The 19,062-nt window shown below is 37.1% G+C and overlaps 1 protein-coding gene across 3 annotated transcripts in view; it reads right to left on the bottom strand.

The window, feature by feature from the left end:
* Positions 1-8,755: 8,755 nt before the first annotated feature.
* The window catches only part of brip1 (BRCA1 interacting helicase 1), a 34,169-nt gene continuing 23,862 nt past the window's right edge, over positions 8,756-19,062 (bottom strand). For all 3 annotated transcript variants that reach the window (XM_067365624.1, XM_067365623.1, XM_067365625.1), the window contains 6 exons: positions 18,404-18,575; positions 18,209-18,330; positions 13,267-13,379; positions 13,092-13,174; positions 12,515-12,793; positions 8,756-10,277 (listed from right to left, as the gene is read on the bottom strand). In XM_067365624.1, coding sequence (XP_067221725.1) covers positions 9,496-10,277; positions 12,515-12,793; positions 13,092-13,174; positions 13,267-13,379; positions 18,209-18,330; positions 18,404-18,575 — 1,551 coding nt within the window. In that variant the 3' untranslated portion in view covers positions 8,756-9,495. The remainder of the gene's footprint in view (positions 10,278-12,514; positions 12,794-13,091; positions 13,175-13,266; positions 13,380-18,208; positions 18,331-18,403; positions 18,576-19,062) is intronic.

Below are 19,062 nucleotides of genomic sequence, written 5' to 3' on the forward strand. Positions count from 1 at the left end.
TTACATTATAGATTACTCCTCACCTGCCTAGTCGCATCCCTCTTTATAAAAAAAAAAAAAAAAAAAAAAAAAAGATTTATCAAGACTGGTGCAGACTGTTGCCACAGCAACAAACATTCAGTGACTAGGCAACCACCTGTCCACAAGCTACTCCTAGTTAAAGCACCCAAACCCAAAACACAAGCAGTTATAATGTCACCCCACCCTCTGTCCCTAACAATGCTATCACAGCTTCTGGCTAACAGCTTCCTTTGCTGTGCAATGCGATGCCTTGAGGACACATGTTGCCTCAAATACAGTGAAAAAACTTTGAACTTACATTCTGTTCAGTGTGTTTACCTTTTCATATCCAAGTCCACTGCTCATACCAAAGAACAGATCAAGGTAAGAGTCAAAGATAGATGATTGTGGGGGAAAAAACAAATCTTGTACAGATAATCTTTAAAGGGTTTTTTTAAAGGGTCAAAAATGAAAATGATCCCATGTTTTACTCACCCTCAAGCCATATAGGTGTATATGACTATCTTCTTTCAGATGAACAATCGGAGATATATTTAAAAATATCCTTGCTCTACCAAGCTTTATAATGGTAGTGCATGGGGGGCACTATTTGAAGCACAAAAAATGCATCCATCCATAATAAAAATAATCCATACGGATCCAGGAGGTTAAAAAAGGCCTTCTGAAGCAAATTGATGGGTTTTTGTAAGAAAAATATCCATATTTAAAATGTTACTAACTATAATAACTACTTTCTGGCAGATCGACCGTACACTCTAAAAAATGCTGGGTTAAAAACAACCCAAGTTGGTTTCAAAATGGACAAACCCAGCGATTGGGTTGTTTTATCCCAGCGGTTGGGTTAAATGTCTGCCCAACCTGCTGGGTAGTTTTATTTAAACCAACTATTATTTAAAAATTGCTATATGGCTAGCTTAAAATGAACCCAAAATAGTTGGGAAATCAAAAACCAGATGCAATTAGAGACAACAATAATAGACAAAAGGTGAATGTTTATTAATAAGCTTTAATAGTTTATTAATATAAATGTATTAATAAGCAATTTAATAAATGTTTATTGTTTAATAATTATTCACTGAACATTAATAAATGTTCATTTCCAACATACTTTGGGTTCATTTTAATTAAGCAATACAGTAATTTTTAAACAATAGTTGAGTTAAATAAAACTACCCAGCAGGTTGGGCAAACATTTAACCCTACCACTGGGTTAAAACAACCCAATTGCTGGGTTTGTCCATTTTCAACCCAGCATTTTTTAGAGTGTGCACATCAATTTGTGGTGGAAGAGTAACCCCTGACCCGACACATGATGCAATGACAAACACAGAAATGCAGAGGATAGATTTGTCACAAATTAGAAGTCTAAAATTAGAAATTTTAAAGAAAAAATTTGATATAAGAAGAGCTTGAGTTTCTTGCACAACCCTATTTGTTTGAACCGCGAGAGGCATCTAAACTTGTGCTACTCCTACATCCTACGTCATGCGTCGCGTCAGGGGTCACAAGTTAACTTGTGCAGTATGCGTACGGTCATCTGCTGAAAGCTAGTTATTTTAGTTTTAAATATGGATATTTTTCATATAATAACCCATCACTTCACTTCAGAAGTCCTTTATTAACCCCCCTGGAGCCGTATGGATTATATTTATGATGGATGGATGCATTTTTTTGGGCTTCAAAATCGCACACAACCATTCACTACCATTACAAAGCCTGAAAGAGCCAGGATATTTGTAAATATATCTAGGATTGTGTTCATATGAAAGAAGTCATATACACCTAGGATGGCTTGAAGGTGAGAAAATCATAGTATAATTTTAATTTTTGGGTGAACTAACCCTTTAAGTCAAAGTGGATTCTGTAATGAAGGCATTATTACAAAAACATCCACATAAATTAAAATATATGAAGTTATTGTTTAAAACAAATTCCCAAAACTTCACCAAAATATTAAAAAGTGATTTAAAAAGTTATTAAAATATACAATATGATAAAGGCTTAGTCATTTAGCAAATAAACACAACAATGTTTTCTTTTGTTTCATCCAAAAAGCACTGAAGTGAAAAGCTCTGCTCTTAATGATCACATGTTTTACTCTGTGAAGCGTGATAATTTCATCTCACGAGACAAAATGATCCAGTTTAATTACAAATATAACGTTAACCTCTGTAATGGGGTCAGGGTCTGTCAACCTTACTTCTCCACATTAAAAACCACCAAACTACGCCATGTGCGCCAAGCTCCCTACAGGCTGTGAATAATGGCCAATTATTTAATGTGCCCTCAACGTCCTCGGCCATTATGAATGAAAGTTTGGACGCTGTTGAGAGACAACGGCTGAGGCTAACACCTTTGAGAGCTGTCAAGCTCTGCTCTGAGGCAAAGACAAAAGGCCAAGAAGAGGGAAAAAATATGGGCCAGCGGTATCAGAACAAGAGTGATTACATTGCCAGCAGCAGATGAAATCTCTATTACACACCAACGGGAGATGTGATTAACATGGTGCGATGGTGGTCGTGAGAATGATGGGATGTCACCGCTGGGGAGTGTGGCAGCCCCATGCTACAGTGTATATGCCCAGATGGAGGTCAGGCCAGAGGGGTGGAAGATTTGTCAGGATGAGCTGGGGACAGGAGGGTGACGAGAGCCGACTGCAGCATAAGTTTAAAGCAGGTGGTGGGCTGTGATAAAAATGGCTACAGGACATATTCCACATGTGCCGTAACTTTTCCATATATGAAACAAGCTAAACTAACATTCTCACATGTATTTTTAAAGTGTAAGCTGCATCAACAACGCAAGGTGGCACTAAAATTTATTTCAAGTTTGACATTGCTTTTTTTTGCTAAAATATACTTAAAAATAAGGCTGTACATTATAACGTAATATAATAATATTGGGTGATAAGAGATTTTTTCAAACGATCTGCATCATTATTGGCTATTTAAACACAAATAATTTAATGACACTGTTAAATGTTAATTAAGCAAATCTCAAGATAATTATCCATTTTTTCAACTGTTCAAAAAAAGTACAGAATTTATACAATCATCTATAAAACAAAGTTATCAGCTCTTACGCTCATCAAGGCTGCATTTTTCTCAAAGCATATTTGTAATATTGTGAAATTTTATTAGAATTTAAAATAACTTTTCAATTGTAATGTATTTTATAATGTAAACACAACAAGGTCTCATTTGTTAACATTAGTTAATGTATTAACTAACTTTAACAATGAGCAATACAATTTTTTTTGTTTTTGTTTTTTTTTTTTACAATATTTATTCATCTTTGTTAGTGTTAGTTAGTAAAAATCTAGCTGTTCATTGTTTGTTCCTGTTTGTTCACAGTGCATTAACTAATGTTAAAAAATATATTTGATTTTAATAATGTATTAGTAAATGTTGAAATTAACAAACTAAGAATAATAAATGCTCTGGAAGTATTGTTCATTCTTAGTTAATTTTAACTAAAGTAGTTAACTAATGTTAACTAATGAAACCTTATTGTAAAGTTTTACCAATGTAATTTATTTCTGTGAAGGCAAATCTGAATTTTCAACATCATTACTTCAGTCTTCAGTGTCACATGATCCTTCAGAAATCACTTTAATGCATTCTTGATGAATACATTTAATTTCCCAGACTTTGTGGATCAATAAACTTATGTTCATGTGTAGGGGTGCAGCCTGTATTAGCCTAACAACAATAGACCAATAAGCCCTTGTATGATTTTGATCAATATTTCACAGAATATTAATTCATTTACTCAATTATTGGACAAGATCTCTAATAGACTGGCCATAGTGTTAAAGCTTTTTAAAATTGTAATATACATACAAATATGAAAACACATTGAACATACAATGACGTTTTAAGTTCCTTTCCATGGCTTCCTTTTCGTGTCTAAGAACCGGTCTGGTTTTAGTTTAATTAAAGCTCAAGGACATCCAATCAATAAGGATTTTTTTTGTTTTTCCAGTTTCAAGAATTCGTTCCATATGGCGTGGTACAAGAGTAAGGTTGGGCATTTACAGTGGGTACGGAAAGTATTCAGACCCCCTTAAATTTTTCACTCTTTGTTATATTGCAGCCATTTGCTAAAATCATTTAAGTTCATTTTTTTCCCTCATTAATGTACACACAGCACCCCATATTGACAGAAAACACAGAATTGTTGATATTTTTGCAATTTATTAAAAAAGAAAAACTGAAATATCACATGGTCCTAAGTATTCAGACCCTTTGCTGTGACACTCATATTTATCTCAGGTGCTGTCCATTTCTTCTGATCATCCTTGAGATGGTTCTAATCTACACCTTCATTTGAGTCCAGCTGTGTTTGATTATACTGATTGGACTTGATTAGGAAAGCCACACACCTGTCTATACAAGACCTTACAGCTCACAGTGCATGTCTGAGCAAATGAGAATCATGAGGTCAAAGGAACTGCCTGAAGAGCTCAGAGACAGAATTGTGGCAAGGCACAGACCTGGCCAAGGTTACAAAAAAACTTCTGCTGCACTTAAGGTTCCTAAGAGCACAGTGGCCTCCATAATCCTTAAATGGAAGATGTTTGGGACGACCAGAACCCTTCCTAGAGCTGGCTGTCCGGCCAAACTGAGCTATCGGGGGAGAAGAGCCTTGGTGAGAGAGGTAAAGAAGAACCCAAAGATCACTGTGGCTGAGCTCCAGAGATGCAGTCGGGAGATGGGAGAAAGTTGTAGAAAGTCTACCATCACTGCAGCCCTCCACCAGTCGGGGCTTTATGGCAGAGTGGCCCAACGGAAGCCTCTCCTCAGTGCAAGACACATGAAAGCCTGCATGGAGTTTGCTAAAAAACACCTGAAGGACTCCAAGATGGTGAGAAATAAGATTCTCTGGTCTGATGAGACCAAGATAGAACTTTTTGGCCTTAATTCTAAGTGGTATGTGTGGAGAAAACCAGGCACTGCTCATCACCTGTCCAATACAGTCCCAAAAGTGAAGCAAGGTGGTGGCAGCATCATGCTGTGGGGGTGTTTTTCAGCTGCAGGGACAGGACGGTCGGAATACTTAGGACCATGTGATATTTCTGTTTTTCTTTTTTAATAAATCTGCAAAAATGTCAACAATTATGTGTTTTTCTGTCAATATGGGGTGCTGTGTGTACATTAATGAGGAAATGGCTGCAATATAACAAAGAGTGAAACATTTAAGGGGGTCTGAATACTTTCCGTACCCACTGTATGTGTGTACAGGGTGCACAAAAACATGAAAAACAGAGAAAAGGTCTATGTGCATTTATCTATGAGCTTTCGTCTGAAATATCCACACAAATAAGTACTAGCCTGTTGTTCTGATATTGACTGGGTGTTAGCAGATCAGCACAAACAGCAAAAAGACAAGTTAATCTTTCAGAGAGCATGTTTGGTCAGGCTTTTCTCTTAGGGTGTGTTCACACTTGTAGTTCGGTTCTCTCGGTTCTTTTGGTCCAGACAAAAAAAGAAAACAATACATTTAGTCCTGGTTCGCTTAGCGTTCATACTGTCATTTGTAACACCGAAAGATACAAAACAAAAACAAACAAAAAACGTCTTTCATGACATATTTTGCAACAGAACTTGTCAAAACCCCCAAACAATGCTGTGCTGGGCTAAATGCGCTTGCTGTATGTGGGTTCATATGATTTTATGTAATTGAACTGACAACTCATGGAAAGCTTATAAAATGCGTAAAGGAATCAAAACAGCAGCAGGAATCCTTCGCAAATGAAGATCTGCCGCAAGGAGAAGCCTGTACCGAACTGTGATGGGCAACATATTGCGACTATGAAAAACAGGTATGTTTGAGCATTTTGTCCTTTTTAGGCTCGCATATTATGACATCAAGTCCTGTTTTTGGTTTGTTTACATGTCTTTGGTCAGTGTTGCATTCATGTTTAATTTGAACCACAACAGATTTAGTTTGGAAGTGGACCGAGACCCATTTATTCAACGGCCTCGGTCCACTTGTTTGGTGTGCACCAGGGTTCAGATGGTAGGTTGTCATTTTAATCTAACCAAACACAGCAAGTGTGAACACACCCTTACTGACACTGAGGATCTCATCACTAAGAAAATAAATGGATCATAAAAGGAAAATTAAAATGACCTATTATTCTATTGTATAAAACAGTTCATTAATTATGCGAGGCATGGAAATATTTAATACTTTGGAATTTTTGCCAGAAAAGTATGAGTAAATTATTTGGCAGTCCAAGGACAAAATGCTTTATTATGGCTCATTTACCTTTCCTCAGGTGAATAGGACTGCACTGATCTACTAAGGACAAATAGGATAGTCACGCTTTACACAAGTAACAGCAAAGACCACACCCCAATGGGACACTAAGGGTGAGTCAGACTCTGGTGTGGTTATCTCAGAAAAAAACAAATTGTTTTCAAGATGTAGACTACTTTTCAAAAGGGGTCAGTAAGACTTCTTTCTTTTTCTTTTGAAAGGAATGCATATTTTTATTCAGCAAGGATGCATTCAATTGTTCAAAAGTGAGAATAAAGACTTTTACGTTGCTACAAAAATATTCTTTTTCAAATAAAAGCTGTTCTTGGGAACTTTCCTTGACAAAAATTTCCACAAAATTATTAAGCAGCATAACTGTTTTCAACATTGATAATAACACAAAATGTTTCTAGAGAGCTAAATCAGCATATTAGAATGATTTCTGAAGAATCATGTGACACTGAAGTCTGGAGTAATGGCTGCCATCACATGAGTGGAGTCATCATATCCTAGTTTCATTTACCTTGGTCAAAAGACTCCACTTCAAGTTCATTCACAAAGACAGATGGACCGGATTACCACTGGAAGAGAAAGGCTCCATGTCACAGAAGGAAAATTCAACCATTGAGCATCCACTGCACACTTCCAACCTTTGGCTAACCTCTGTGTTTGAGAATGTCTGCTTTCATGCGCCATTTTACGCCTCTTTGGCTTTCTGTTCTTCCTCAGATATGATCTCTGAACTTTGATACCTGTTCATTGGATGATAGAAACAACATTAATATTAAGAAATTAATTAGTACATACAATTTAAGGATATATAAGCAGATTTTCCTACCTGTTTGGGTCTCTAAGTGGTCATTCAGTACCGCTAAAGATGGAGGCAAAGGTTCGACTGTAATACAAGTGCCAGTTTCGCTAGTTCTTCCCTGACTCTCTAACCTCTCTGCAGATGAGATGTCTGATGACCCATGAAGCCCTGCGGGTCTCTGGGTTGGGTGTCTGACTGAATGCCTTCGTTTGGCTCCCTGTAGTGGCACTACAACGGCATTTGTTCTGGCATGGCTATATTGGTTGTGGAGGACTACTGTTTGAACATTGCTACAGTTATCCTGTCCAAAATCCTCAGCTTCTCTTAGTTCCTGCTGGTTACCTCTATGTGTGGGTTTTGACTCTTTTCTATTCAGGATATGGCTTCTCATTTTCTGGTTTAGCTCTGGTTTGAGTGAGGTTGGAGGCTTTGAATTAGTTTTGTGAAGATTTTGAGCTTGGGACTTCACTGGAACCCTCTCCCTGATCCTTAAGTCTGAACTTTGACCTGCTGAATTCAAGCACATGTACCTTCAGAATGAGCATTGAGAAAATCATAATGCCTGAATACAATAATGCTTAAAACAGTGGAAAAAGCTTCTTGTAGAGCATTGCTCTGATTAAAATAAACATTTAACTGATTGTGGACAGACAAGGGCTGAATTAGGCTAATTCAATTACATTTATTAGTTTAATAAATGGCTAGCTGGGGCAGGGTCCAACTGTTTTGCAGTCTTGTGTGGCTGCAGACAGCTTATTATTATGTCTTGAACTCTACACATTCTCACGCCTTAGCCTTTAGCATCCTTATTCAGATTGATGCTAATGGGCCAGTCTCAGCCCTCCATGCAATTACAATAACGAACTGGCTGCCTCCGCACAGGGCAGATGAAGAGGGACGAGCTTTAATAAAATCTTCCATGGCCCCACATTAACGGTGCTGCCGTTTAAGCCCCTCTAACGAGACAAATCTTGTCAGGATAATGGGGGTTAATTTGCCAGAGGTGCACCCCCCATATTCTACAGTTCATTGTCATTTTTATCACAGTAAGAGTATTGGAATCTTGCAGCCAGTAACAACACCTTTCAAAAACCATCTCTAAATTCATTATTCTCCAGCTGTGAATGTATGTGGAACAATACTGTAACCACATACAGTCCTATTTACGAATTCAAATACTAAAACACCTTTTTCTTGCTCTCCTAACAGACAGCCAGAATTATGATACTAATTTTGATTTTTATTATGAATTCATGCTTGTCCACTTGGTTCCTGTCAAAAATTCAAGTCTTTCAATTAAATTTTAAAATAAATATTTTTTTTTTTTGTGCAAGGTTGTGGAATTATATATATATATACAAGCACACACACACACACACACACACACACACACACACACACACACACACACACACACACACACACACACACACACACACACACACACACACACGGTACGGAAAGTATTCAGACCCCCTTAAATTTTTCACTCTTTGTTATATTGCAGCCATTTGTTAAAATCATTTAAGTTAATTTTTTTCCTCATTAATGTACAAAGGGTCTGAATGCTTATATTTATATATACACAAAATTACATTTTTAATAATAGTAATAATAACGACAACATTAACAACAATAACTTATTCATTGTTCTTTAAGGTTGTGGAAATAGAAGGACATAGACAAAACTAGTAAGTATATAAGCCCTGAACACACATTAATAATATTAACATTTTAAGCAAAATAAACAATGTAAATAATTAGAATGAAAAAAACAACAATACTTTTTTATATTTTTCTTCTAGTATTACTGCTAATAAGTCAATACTATTACTATTAATACTAACATATTAACATTTTTAATTACATTTTTTAACTATTGTGTGCTTATGTAACAATTATTCACATGTTGTCGTTTCTTCGAGCTGTTAGTGAGAAGGAGACAGAAAGAAGCAGCTTCCTGTGCCTGTTTACAGACTTGTCTGCCCTTGGCGCCCCGGACATCCAGCACTACACAGCTGCCCCCGTTTGCATCCAAAGTTCACACAAATAAAATTTTACTGGGCTGTAATTTCTGTGTAAAAATGCAGAACCTCTCATCTGAGTGAAATCAGCCATGTAAACCCCTCCTTGCACCTCCTTCCAGTTTTTAGCTGCCATAGCACAGTACATCTCATTAAAATCAACTCGGTCACGACATCACGTCACAGAGTCGAGGATGTGCTTGTCACTACTTTTTAATAATTCTTATAAAAGATACACATATATTTGGGAGCATATTAAAGACAGATAAACAGCCATATGTTTGTTTTGGGGGTTGGATAAAATGCACATTATTATACCAAAAAAAGACACAATAGACTTATTCATTAAACAAAGAAACACAAAGTTGAACATTATCAGTCATCAATTGTGATGCATGGTTTGCTGGTTGGGGGCACAAATTTAAAGTAGTTGGTGAGTTTACCTGAGGCTGCGGATGTGCTGGGCCTTTTCTGCCTAGATCTGGAGAGTCTACATGACCGACTACTGCTGGCACCATTTTGTGAGGCAGGCACACTCTCAAAGTCGGTACTACAGTTTAAACCGGTCTGCTCTGTACAACTCTGTAATAATGTGTTGTCTGGGACAGTGCTGCTCACAAGGTCTTCAGACAATGTCCTCTTTCCCTGCTCTAAACCAAACAGATCCTCCAAAAGAATGCTGGCTGTGCTGTTAGCAGAAGGATGGCTGACTTCTGCAGGTGATTTTTCCACCTGAATAGTCTCTTCTTTCTCCTCCCCATCTCCTTCAAAAAGCTCAGGGCTGTAGAAGATACTTTGTTCATCCGCTTCAGTGTCATCAAGGTCCATTCCACTGGTGTTCTGCTTCAAGGTAGAGTTAGGGATCACAAAGAGCTGCTCATGTTGAGGTTCAAATGAGCTGTCATTTAGGACAGGAGCACCATTTATTTGGTGCTTTGGTGCCACAGGAAGCACAGGAAGCACAAGTTCCTGCTGAACTTGCTTGTTATTCACTGAATTCACATCCTGCTCGGATTGAAAAATAGAAGTCTTAAATTGGCTACTGACTGGAGAGGAGGTGAAGAGATGGCTTGTAGGCCATGCTATTCTTTGGACATTACGTTCTCTGCTTGGCAATGTGATTGGTTCAGAAGGATGCTGTATATTCTTTTGGTCACCTGTTGAAACAGAAAGACACAAAGACATCAGTGTGACAATTATACAAAACTACTGGGTATGCCTCAAAGCAGAAATTTTTGGTTAAAACACTACAGTCAGCATTGTACCAAAGACAAAACCTGTTTGAGGGCTAGCTTTGATTAAGTGGTGGAGCATAGGGTCTCTGATAATTGTGTGGGCTTTATTTTTGGGTATTCAATATGGTTTGTGTGTCTGAATGAGTGGAGTCCCTGATTTGTTCTCAAGTGTGCACAAATACTCAATGCTCAATCTACCACAAACAAAGGTCAAAGGGATTTCATTAAAAGCAACTGTCAGACATCTGCTCATCCCAATTCTGTTCAGTCAGTCAGGGGGCAGAATCTGACAGGGGCAATGAGGAGTGAAGAGTATGTACAGTACACACGTATACATGTACCACAAAAACGCACGCTTACTTACCAGATGGTTTTACCTAAAGGTACCCAATGTTAAAGGAATAGTTGACCCAAAAATAAATTTTGTCATTCCGTCATGTTGTTCTTAATCTTTTCTTATACTTTAAGAAAGGATTTATTTTTTCTGTGAAAACTAAAGGAGTAATGCTGAAGAATGCACTGGCTACTCGTTTGCATTCACTACCTTTCAAAAGTTTTGGGTCAGTAAGGTTTGAATTTTTAATATTTTTGAAAGTCTTCACCAGAGTTGCATTTATTTTATAATATTTATAATAAAGTGTAAATTTAAAATGACAAAATGTAATATATTCATGTGATGACAAAACTGAATTTCATCAGCCATTCTTCAGTGTCACATAATCCACCAGAAATCATTCTAATGTGGTGTGCAAGAAAAATTTCTTATTATTATCAACGCTGAAAACATTTGGTTTTGCGGCATTTTTGTGGAAACCATAATACTTTTCTTCAGGAATCTTTCAAGAATATAAAGTTCAAAAGATCAGCATATATTCCAAATAGAAATTTTGTAATAATATAAATGTCTTGATTTTAACTTGTGTTCAATTTAATGCATCCTTACTGAATAAAAGTATTGATATTAATAAAAACTGAATATATTTTATTACCATTAATAAAAATTGTTAATAAAAACAACAACAAAAATGTACAGACCTCAAACTTTTGAACGGCAGTGTATATAGTGAATTGGGGATTTGTGCTGTCAAAATAAACAAAAATGACTTGTGCTGTTTTCAAAATCTTCAGGATCCATACAATCTCGTTCCTCCATTTTGGTTCCACAAAAGGAAAAAGGTCATTTTCGTTTACAATATTAGGAGTGCAATGGATAAAATTATTCACGATTCGGTTTATCGCGGTTTTAGGGTTACAGTTTCAGTACGGTTCAGTATGTCAGGGAAAAAAGGACTACTGTCAAATAAAAATAAAGAAAATAAGAACAAATAATCAAACTACAAGCAAAAGCACAAATAAATACAATAGAGCAAAGATACAAATAAAATAAGCAGTGCTTTTCAGGTTTTTCAAGGTATTTAACAGTAGTTTTCAGATACAGAATTTTAATAAAGTAGCTAATCAAATGTAAAACAACATTGCATATAATCCTCACTGTATAAATTAAATAAAGATGAATCATTATTAATCATTAAGTTATAAAATCAATCATTTGGTCAAGAGCAATGAGTGATTTCCTTGTCTTTTGTTGTTTGATTAACATTAAAAACACATACAGGCAGCAGGAATATTATGCTGCTGTCACTTTAAGACATAATGCACAGATCAGTACACTGACACTGAACACGTGTGTTCTTTCTCAAGTGTTTAAGTTCACTTAAGACTAACCTACTAGGATACTCACCAAGATGGGCATGTTGACATAATTTTTATATGAATTTGTCCGTTCAAACGCAAGACTTAAAAGAGAACTCAATCTTTGATTTTTGAGAATAATCAAATAATCATAATAATTTTAATATTTTAGAATTACAGAGAACAGTTAAATCCCTAGTAAGTAAATGGCTTTTCATTTTTTTGGGTGAACTACTCCTTTAAACAACATGAAGAGCAAGAAGTAAATCATTCAAAAAGGCCTCATTATAAAAGACAGAAATAAAAGAACTTCATGGAAATGTTGGGTCTTTAATGGAGTGAAGCAGGACACTATTGGCAGTTATTCATCATCACCAAATACAGTGACTTCCTTTAGAGCACTAATGAGAATGTTAAACAAAAAACTATTAAGGCATTATCGTTACGTTTCCATCCAAGTCATATACCTGATTCAGAAGACCTGCTCTCAGAGTTGGCTGCCCACACCTCGGTGTGTAGGTTTGGCGGTGCAGGCTGAGGGTCAAATGGCTTGTGGGGGGTGATTATCTCAGGAGGGGGAGAGGTAACATTGGAGGGGCTTGGGTATTGAGAGACAGCCTGAGATTGTGTCTCTTCGAAGGTCTCTACTGCCCCCTGCTGGCCTTGAGAAAAGGACTCCAGGGACTGCATGGCGCCAGTGAAGGTGTCATGGTGCCTCACTAGCTGACGCACCCACTTTGACAGGCCTGAGAGAAGAGGACAGCAGCGTTTGACAAACATTTAACCACTCTACTTGACCACTATTTTCATAACACATTACCACAGCGCTGTCAATCCGTGTAGATTTTCAAGTAATGAATGTTTTCAACCCATCACTGTTACATGTAAAAGAGCAAGACCTTATGTACACATTATCTGGCCGCAGCCCACAGTCTAACATATCAAAGCCCCTGCAGTAGGTCATTATCTCCATCTAGTGATGCAGAAATGGAACTACATGTGGATGATACAATGATAAAATAATTTTTAGAGATTCTGCACTACCTGTGATGTATTTGTTTGGGTTCGTGTTGAACCGGTCATCTACCAGTATAAGTGCCCCCCAGTCATTTCGATGTCGTATACACCTGAGGTCAGCAAACATATCGTTACACCAAACTGATCTGATTTGAATCATGTCAGACTAATTGCATAAATATCAAATTCATGTGGCTTTTACCTTCCAAGTGCCTGGTTTAGTGCCCGATATGCTTGAATCTCGTACCAGCGGCCACCAGGCAGAAGTCCTCGTGACTTGGCATGTTTGTCATTATATTTCATCTTCAGTTCAACCTGCAATGCAATGCAATGCAATGCAATGCAATGCAATAAAAAAAAAAAAAAAAAACAATGACTCAAACTAAAGTAGCCTCTAAAAACAGAATTTTAGGTGATGTCAGGGTACAAGATAGAAGTCCATTTTAGAACCAGGGTTCCCACACCCACACATTTTGGAAAATTAATTTTTATGATGTTTGTAATTACTGCATGAACAAAAGCAGAATGATACATGACACTATTCAAAATTTTGGGGGCAGTAAGATTTTTTTAAAGGTATTAATACTTTTTTCCGCAAGGGCATAATAAATTGATCAAAAGTGACAGTAAAGACATTTATAATGCTACAAAACTGTTTTCAACATTGATAATAAAAAAAACTGTTTCATGATCACCAAATCAGCATATTAGAACAATTTCTGAAGGATCAATTGACACTAAAGACTGGAGAAATGGCGGCTGAAAATTCAGCTTTGCCAACAAGAATAAAGTGCATTTTAAAATATATATAAAAATAGAAAACAATCATTTTAAACTGTAATATTTCACAATATTACTTCCCCTGCATTTTTATTAAATAAATGCAGCCTTAGTGAGAAAGACTTCATTAAAAAACATTATAAAATCTTGCTGACCCCAAATCTTTGAACAGTTGTCTATACATACAAATTTCCATGACTTTTCTATGCCTTTTTTCTTCTTATTTTATTCATTTAGAGGCCAATATGAAATTATGGAAAATATGATTTTATATATGCAGGGTTTTCCAGGAACACGGAAACCCTGTGGAACTCCCGAATGATGAACAGATTCCATGCTGAACAAAATAAACAAACAGTATATCATTAGCTAAGTGCTGAGTAGTGGTACATTTTCAGGTTTTGTAACTGGAAGGTTGCTGGTTTACTCTCCTCAAGGAGCAATTCAAGAGCCAATACATTCTGCTTAACTTCGCCTTTGTGTTTCACCGAAGAAAGAAAATCATACAGGTTTAAAATGACAGTACATTATGGCAGAATTTTTGTCATGTACAAACAATGATTCAGTTCTAAACTTAGTAGACAGTATACATTTTTCTTCATCAACTTCACATATCAGAAGGCCCAACAGGCCACACCTGGGAGTCAGGCAGCTGGGTCACCCATACAGAACTAATTAGATTAACACTGGCAGGAGGTAGGACTGGTGAGGGGGTGATCTGCAGAGGCAAGACTCCCCTGAAGATGACACCCTGCGCCTGAAGTGCTTTCATACTTGCCTGCCCACACCCGCTGATCCATTGCAAAGAGGCGGAAGAAAGACCCCACCAGACAATAGGCATCTGCTTTGCCATAAAAATGCCAGGGAGGCATCCATCAATTTTCACCCACTGCCCTCACGGTTTTAATGCTAACCTTTTTGAATTGACAAGTGAAAAGTTCAAATCCTGTCTGATGGGACAGGACGGCAAAAGTCTTTAACTATTTATGACAGGTACTGTGTTTCAGATGCCAAAACCTGAACAAGGGCATGACCGTCACAGGTAAGACCTGTCTCTTGTACACATCAGCTCTGCATCACCTGCGATGTTGTCACACACCTTAATCAGGAATATTTAGAAACACATTGGACACGTTGATATACACATGGGGCTGAATAGAAGAGCAAACACTTAAGCATGAGTGAATCCACCATTTGATGCACAATCTCAATCTCTAACCCACTGGAAGGGTTAAAAGCATCTGGACAGAGATCCTGTTGTCAACTAAAGGCCGTTACCCCAAGGCGAACTGTCATCTAAATCCAATCAGAGTCTATTTCACTATCAAGGCCTTCACCTCCTAGTACCATGTCAACACTCAATCCGACATGACAGCTTGCATATGTGAAAAAGCCAATTCTCGCTGCTAGCCAAATCTCCTCAATGTGCAAGAAACCGCAAGCTGGAAGGGATTATGTAAAATGTCAGGAGATAGCCCACTCTCACATCAGCTTCAACCTCTTTACCTGTTCATCCTTAAAAACAGACATTTGACCAAGAGGCATGCATTGCAGCAGAGCGGAACACTGCTGCCATTGTGCCCATCACTGAGATCTTGTAGCCCGCTGTCTGTCTGTGTTAGGTCACACTAAGAGTTCTCGGCCCCTCAATTAAAAGGAAAATCAAAGAGAACCAAGATACAACATTCCACACAAACCTTTACAATTTAACACACTTTCCATCGTCTTACACAAGCTGTTCATTAGGCATCGAGACACAGCATCAGCTGGAATAGCCCTTTTACTGCCTTTTAAATCTGAGATTATTTTTCTTAGTGAAACAAAACATGTTCCCTCCAGTTTTTATGTTCACCAGAGGCTATTTTTATGTGTGCACCATCAGCTTACAATGCCTTAGACTGTTTAAAGTTCACCTTTGATCTTGCTCTCAATAACGCACCAATAAAAGCAATACTCTCATTTTAGAGGCACTTTAATAGCTTTTCTGTCTATCTGGGAAGACTGTGCAGGCATCCACTCAACAGGACCTCTACTCTGACTGGAGAGTAGAAAGTAAAGTCACAAGTCACAATGAATTTAAGTATGTGTGTACAGTCCTGAAAGTTCAAGAAATAAAATGAAACAAAATCTAGATTTTTACATTATCTGAAGAAAATTGCATCAGCCTGCCATGAATGAAGCGTTTTTTGTGCTTTGTTGCTAGGATGTTCTGAGTGGCTTGTTTAATGGCCCTGTGAGTGTCGATGCAAGCATTAATTTGCTTTGGAAAGAGTAACCATTGCACTCTGACAGTAAATAGTATCAGTGTCCTCTCTTTACTTTGCATTAATAGGGTCATATCCTTGATATCCCCAGGGGTCATCTCCACCCCCAGGCATCATCTCCACCCCCAGGCGTCATCTCCACCCCCAATGCACTCATCCAAAGGAGAGGCAACATCTTGTATCAAAGCTCAAAAAGGTTGCATGCAGGCTGTCAGTTTATGTAAACGTAAGGATAGAATAAGATGGACGTATAAAAATGCGTGTTGAAATAGTTTCCACTTTTTAGTGAACGGATTTCCATGACCTTTCCAGCCATTTGTGATTACAGATCAAATTTTTGAATTTGCCATTTGTCATTTTGCCACTACTGTTCAAATTGTTTTTTAAAAGAAATTATTATTTTATCTAGCAAGGATGTATTAAAATACATATTTCTTGAGCGGCAAATCAGCATATTAAAATTATTTCTGAAGGTTCTATTGAGGAACAATGGCTTCTGAAAATTCAGCTTTCCCATCACAGGAATAAATCACATTTTAAAATATATTAAAACAGAAAAGAGTTATTTTAAATTCTAATAATATTTCACAATATTACTATTTTTTTACTGTATATTTGAAGACATAAATGCAGCCTTAAGCATAAGAGACATCTTTTAGAAAAAAAACAAAAAAACAAAAAAAAAACAACGTAAGTGTATATTCACAATAGACATTTGAATTATTTGAAATCATCACCATGGGAACCCTGAAAAAGATATGTTGAACAATGAAATTATGTGGATAGACTTCTCTCCCAATCGAAAAAAGAAAAAAAAAAAAGTATTTAATAAATAGCCTTAGCTCAAGAAACAAGTTTTAAAGAGTAGTCTAAAACTCCTTCACTATAGGAAAATGAGACAAAGCATTATCAGTGTCAATGGTAGAGGTATTGAGGGGAAATCGAGGGCAGTAAACAAACACGTTTGAGTGCTGTCAACCACTTCATGTGGCATTTGAGACAAGGAGAAGCATTACGGTTGGCCAGGTGCACTAGAAACCCCCGCTTCCTTGCTCCTCACCCCCTCTGGCACATCAACTCATCGCTTGTCCGCAACAAGCCAGATGATTAAAACCTACCTCAGAACCCTCCAAAACTCATCCAAAATGGCAAACTCAATCGACCTTCACTGGAGCAGAAGTGAAAAAAAAAAATCAAAGGCCTTCCCCAAAGGTAAGGGTACAACCACGCCAACAGCTTCCGCTAAGGTGAAGGGCTCAGAAGTGTCAATCATCTGTATATATCCCCACGGTGACAGACCCAGTTAGGAAAGCTTCAACATACTCTGACAGCAAGGTAGAAAGAGGGGGAAGCTTAAAGGTCAGGTCTATCTGCTAAGGACAGGCAAACCACAGCACAATCACTACCGAATTAATTTACGGATCACAGCAAAGGGGGAACAGTTCACATAACTGCCAACAATGTAACTTTTTCAAGATATAAACACATATGCAGTCACAAATGATACTTCAGGGTTGAACTTAGGACAAAGAAAAGTGAAAAAGTTTTAATCAGTTTATAAAAAAAGACTACAGTGGCCTTGCAAAGATACTCTCTAAGGGGAATTTTACCATCGGTTCACAGCTGATTAAGCAACTTGGCATGGGTCAAATATTGACTAACAAAAACTGCATCCAGTTGTCTAGAACTGTGGTTTTCTTACTTAGTATTTAAATATCTTAAATCAAGATGATTTTACTAGATAAGTAAAATGACATAAGATATTTTTTCTTGTTTTCTGGGAAAAAAACAAAATGATGTGAGTAATTTATCTGCCAATGGGGTAAGAAAATAATCTTGTTTCTGTTTGGGAAAGTAAAAAGAAACAAGATTTCAAACTGAAACAATTATTTTTTCTTACCCCATTGGAAGATAATTTTGCTTGTGAATTCTTAGATATTTAGCCTGGAAACAAGACAAAACACTAATTAAGAAAAACAAAAAGATCATCGATGAGAGCCAGATGATACTAAGATGACCTGAAAAAACGTAGAAACTTCACAAACATGTCAAATACATGCAGTTTTAATCCTGATATGCTTTTTTTCCCCAGACCATTACCTGCAAATCTTTGATATTGGGGAATGGGATACCAATAGTAACCACTGCTCTGGCATTGTCATCGGTAAAGTCTAATCCCTCGCTCACTTTCCCTCTGCAAACAGCTACAAGTAATGCTCCATCTGGGAAAAAAAATCATAATCAACAGACAGACAACACATTTAAACTAGGCATTTGGAGTAAATCAACACCAACCTCTGTTTTCACTGTTGGCTACTGTTCCTCTGATGGCCTCATAGTAGGTTTGCAGCAGCTCATCAAAATCACCCTTGCCACCACCACGTGGCTCAGTGATGACAGTCTTTCGCTCCTCAAGCTTGTCCCACAGACCTGTGTTCATCCAGCGGTCCCTCAATTTATCCAACATCTTATCAAATACAAAAATTGTTTATTATTTGCAGTGCATCCCCCAAAACACAATTCAATATTTTTAGTATGTGATATAATATTTAGTAGTTACATTAGTATATAATATTCAGTCTATAATAACATGCAAGTTCACTAGGGTACCATAAATCTTTTTTTATTTTTTATTTCTATTCGGGTGCAAAACATTAGCAATTAGTGTAGAGTAATAATAGGAATGAGTTAGAATGGTTAACAGGGATGCTTTTAATAAAAACATAATGAAAACCAAATTCTGGAACGCAAATGTCTGATTCAAAACTGCAGCATCCATGTGGCCTCCATTAAAATAAAAAAACAAGACTCAGTTTAAGAGGAATGTCTGAACCCTGGGTTGCTCAGTAATTCATAGTTTAACAAATGCAGACCTCCTGTTTGCATTGTAAACAATTTGCTGGTTTGGACCTTCTTTTTGTATTTTTAACAAATAATACACATTGCACACTAAA

Source organism: Chanodichthys erythropterus, chromosome 17, assembly GCF_024489055.1.
Source record: "Chanodichthys erythropterus isolate Z2021 chromosome 17, ASM2448905v1, whole genome shotgun sequence".
In the NCBI taxonomy this organism is placed as follows: domain Eukaryota; kingdom Metazoa; phylum Chordata; class Actinopteri; order Cypriniformes; family Xenocyprididae; genus Chanodichthys; species Chanodichthys erythropterus.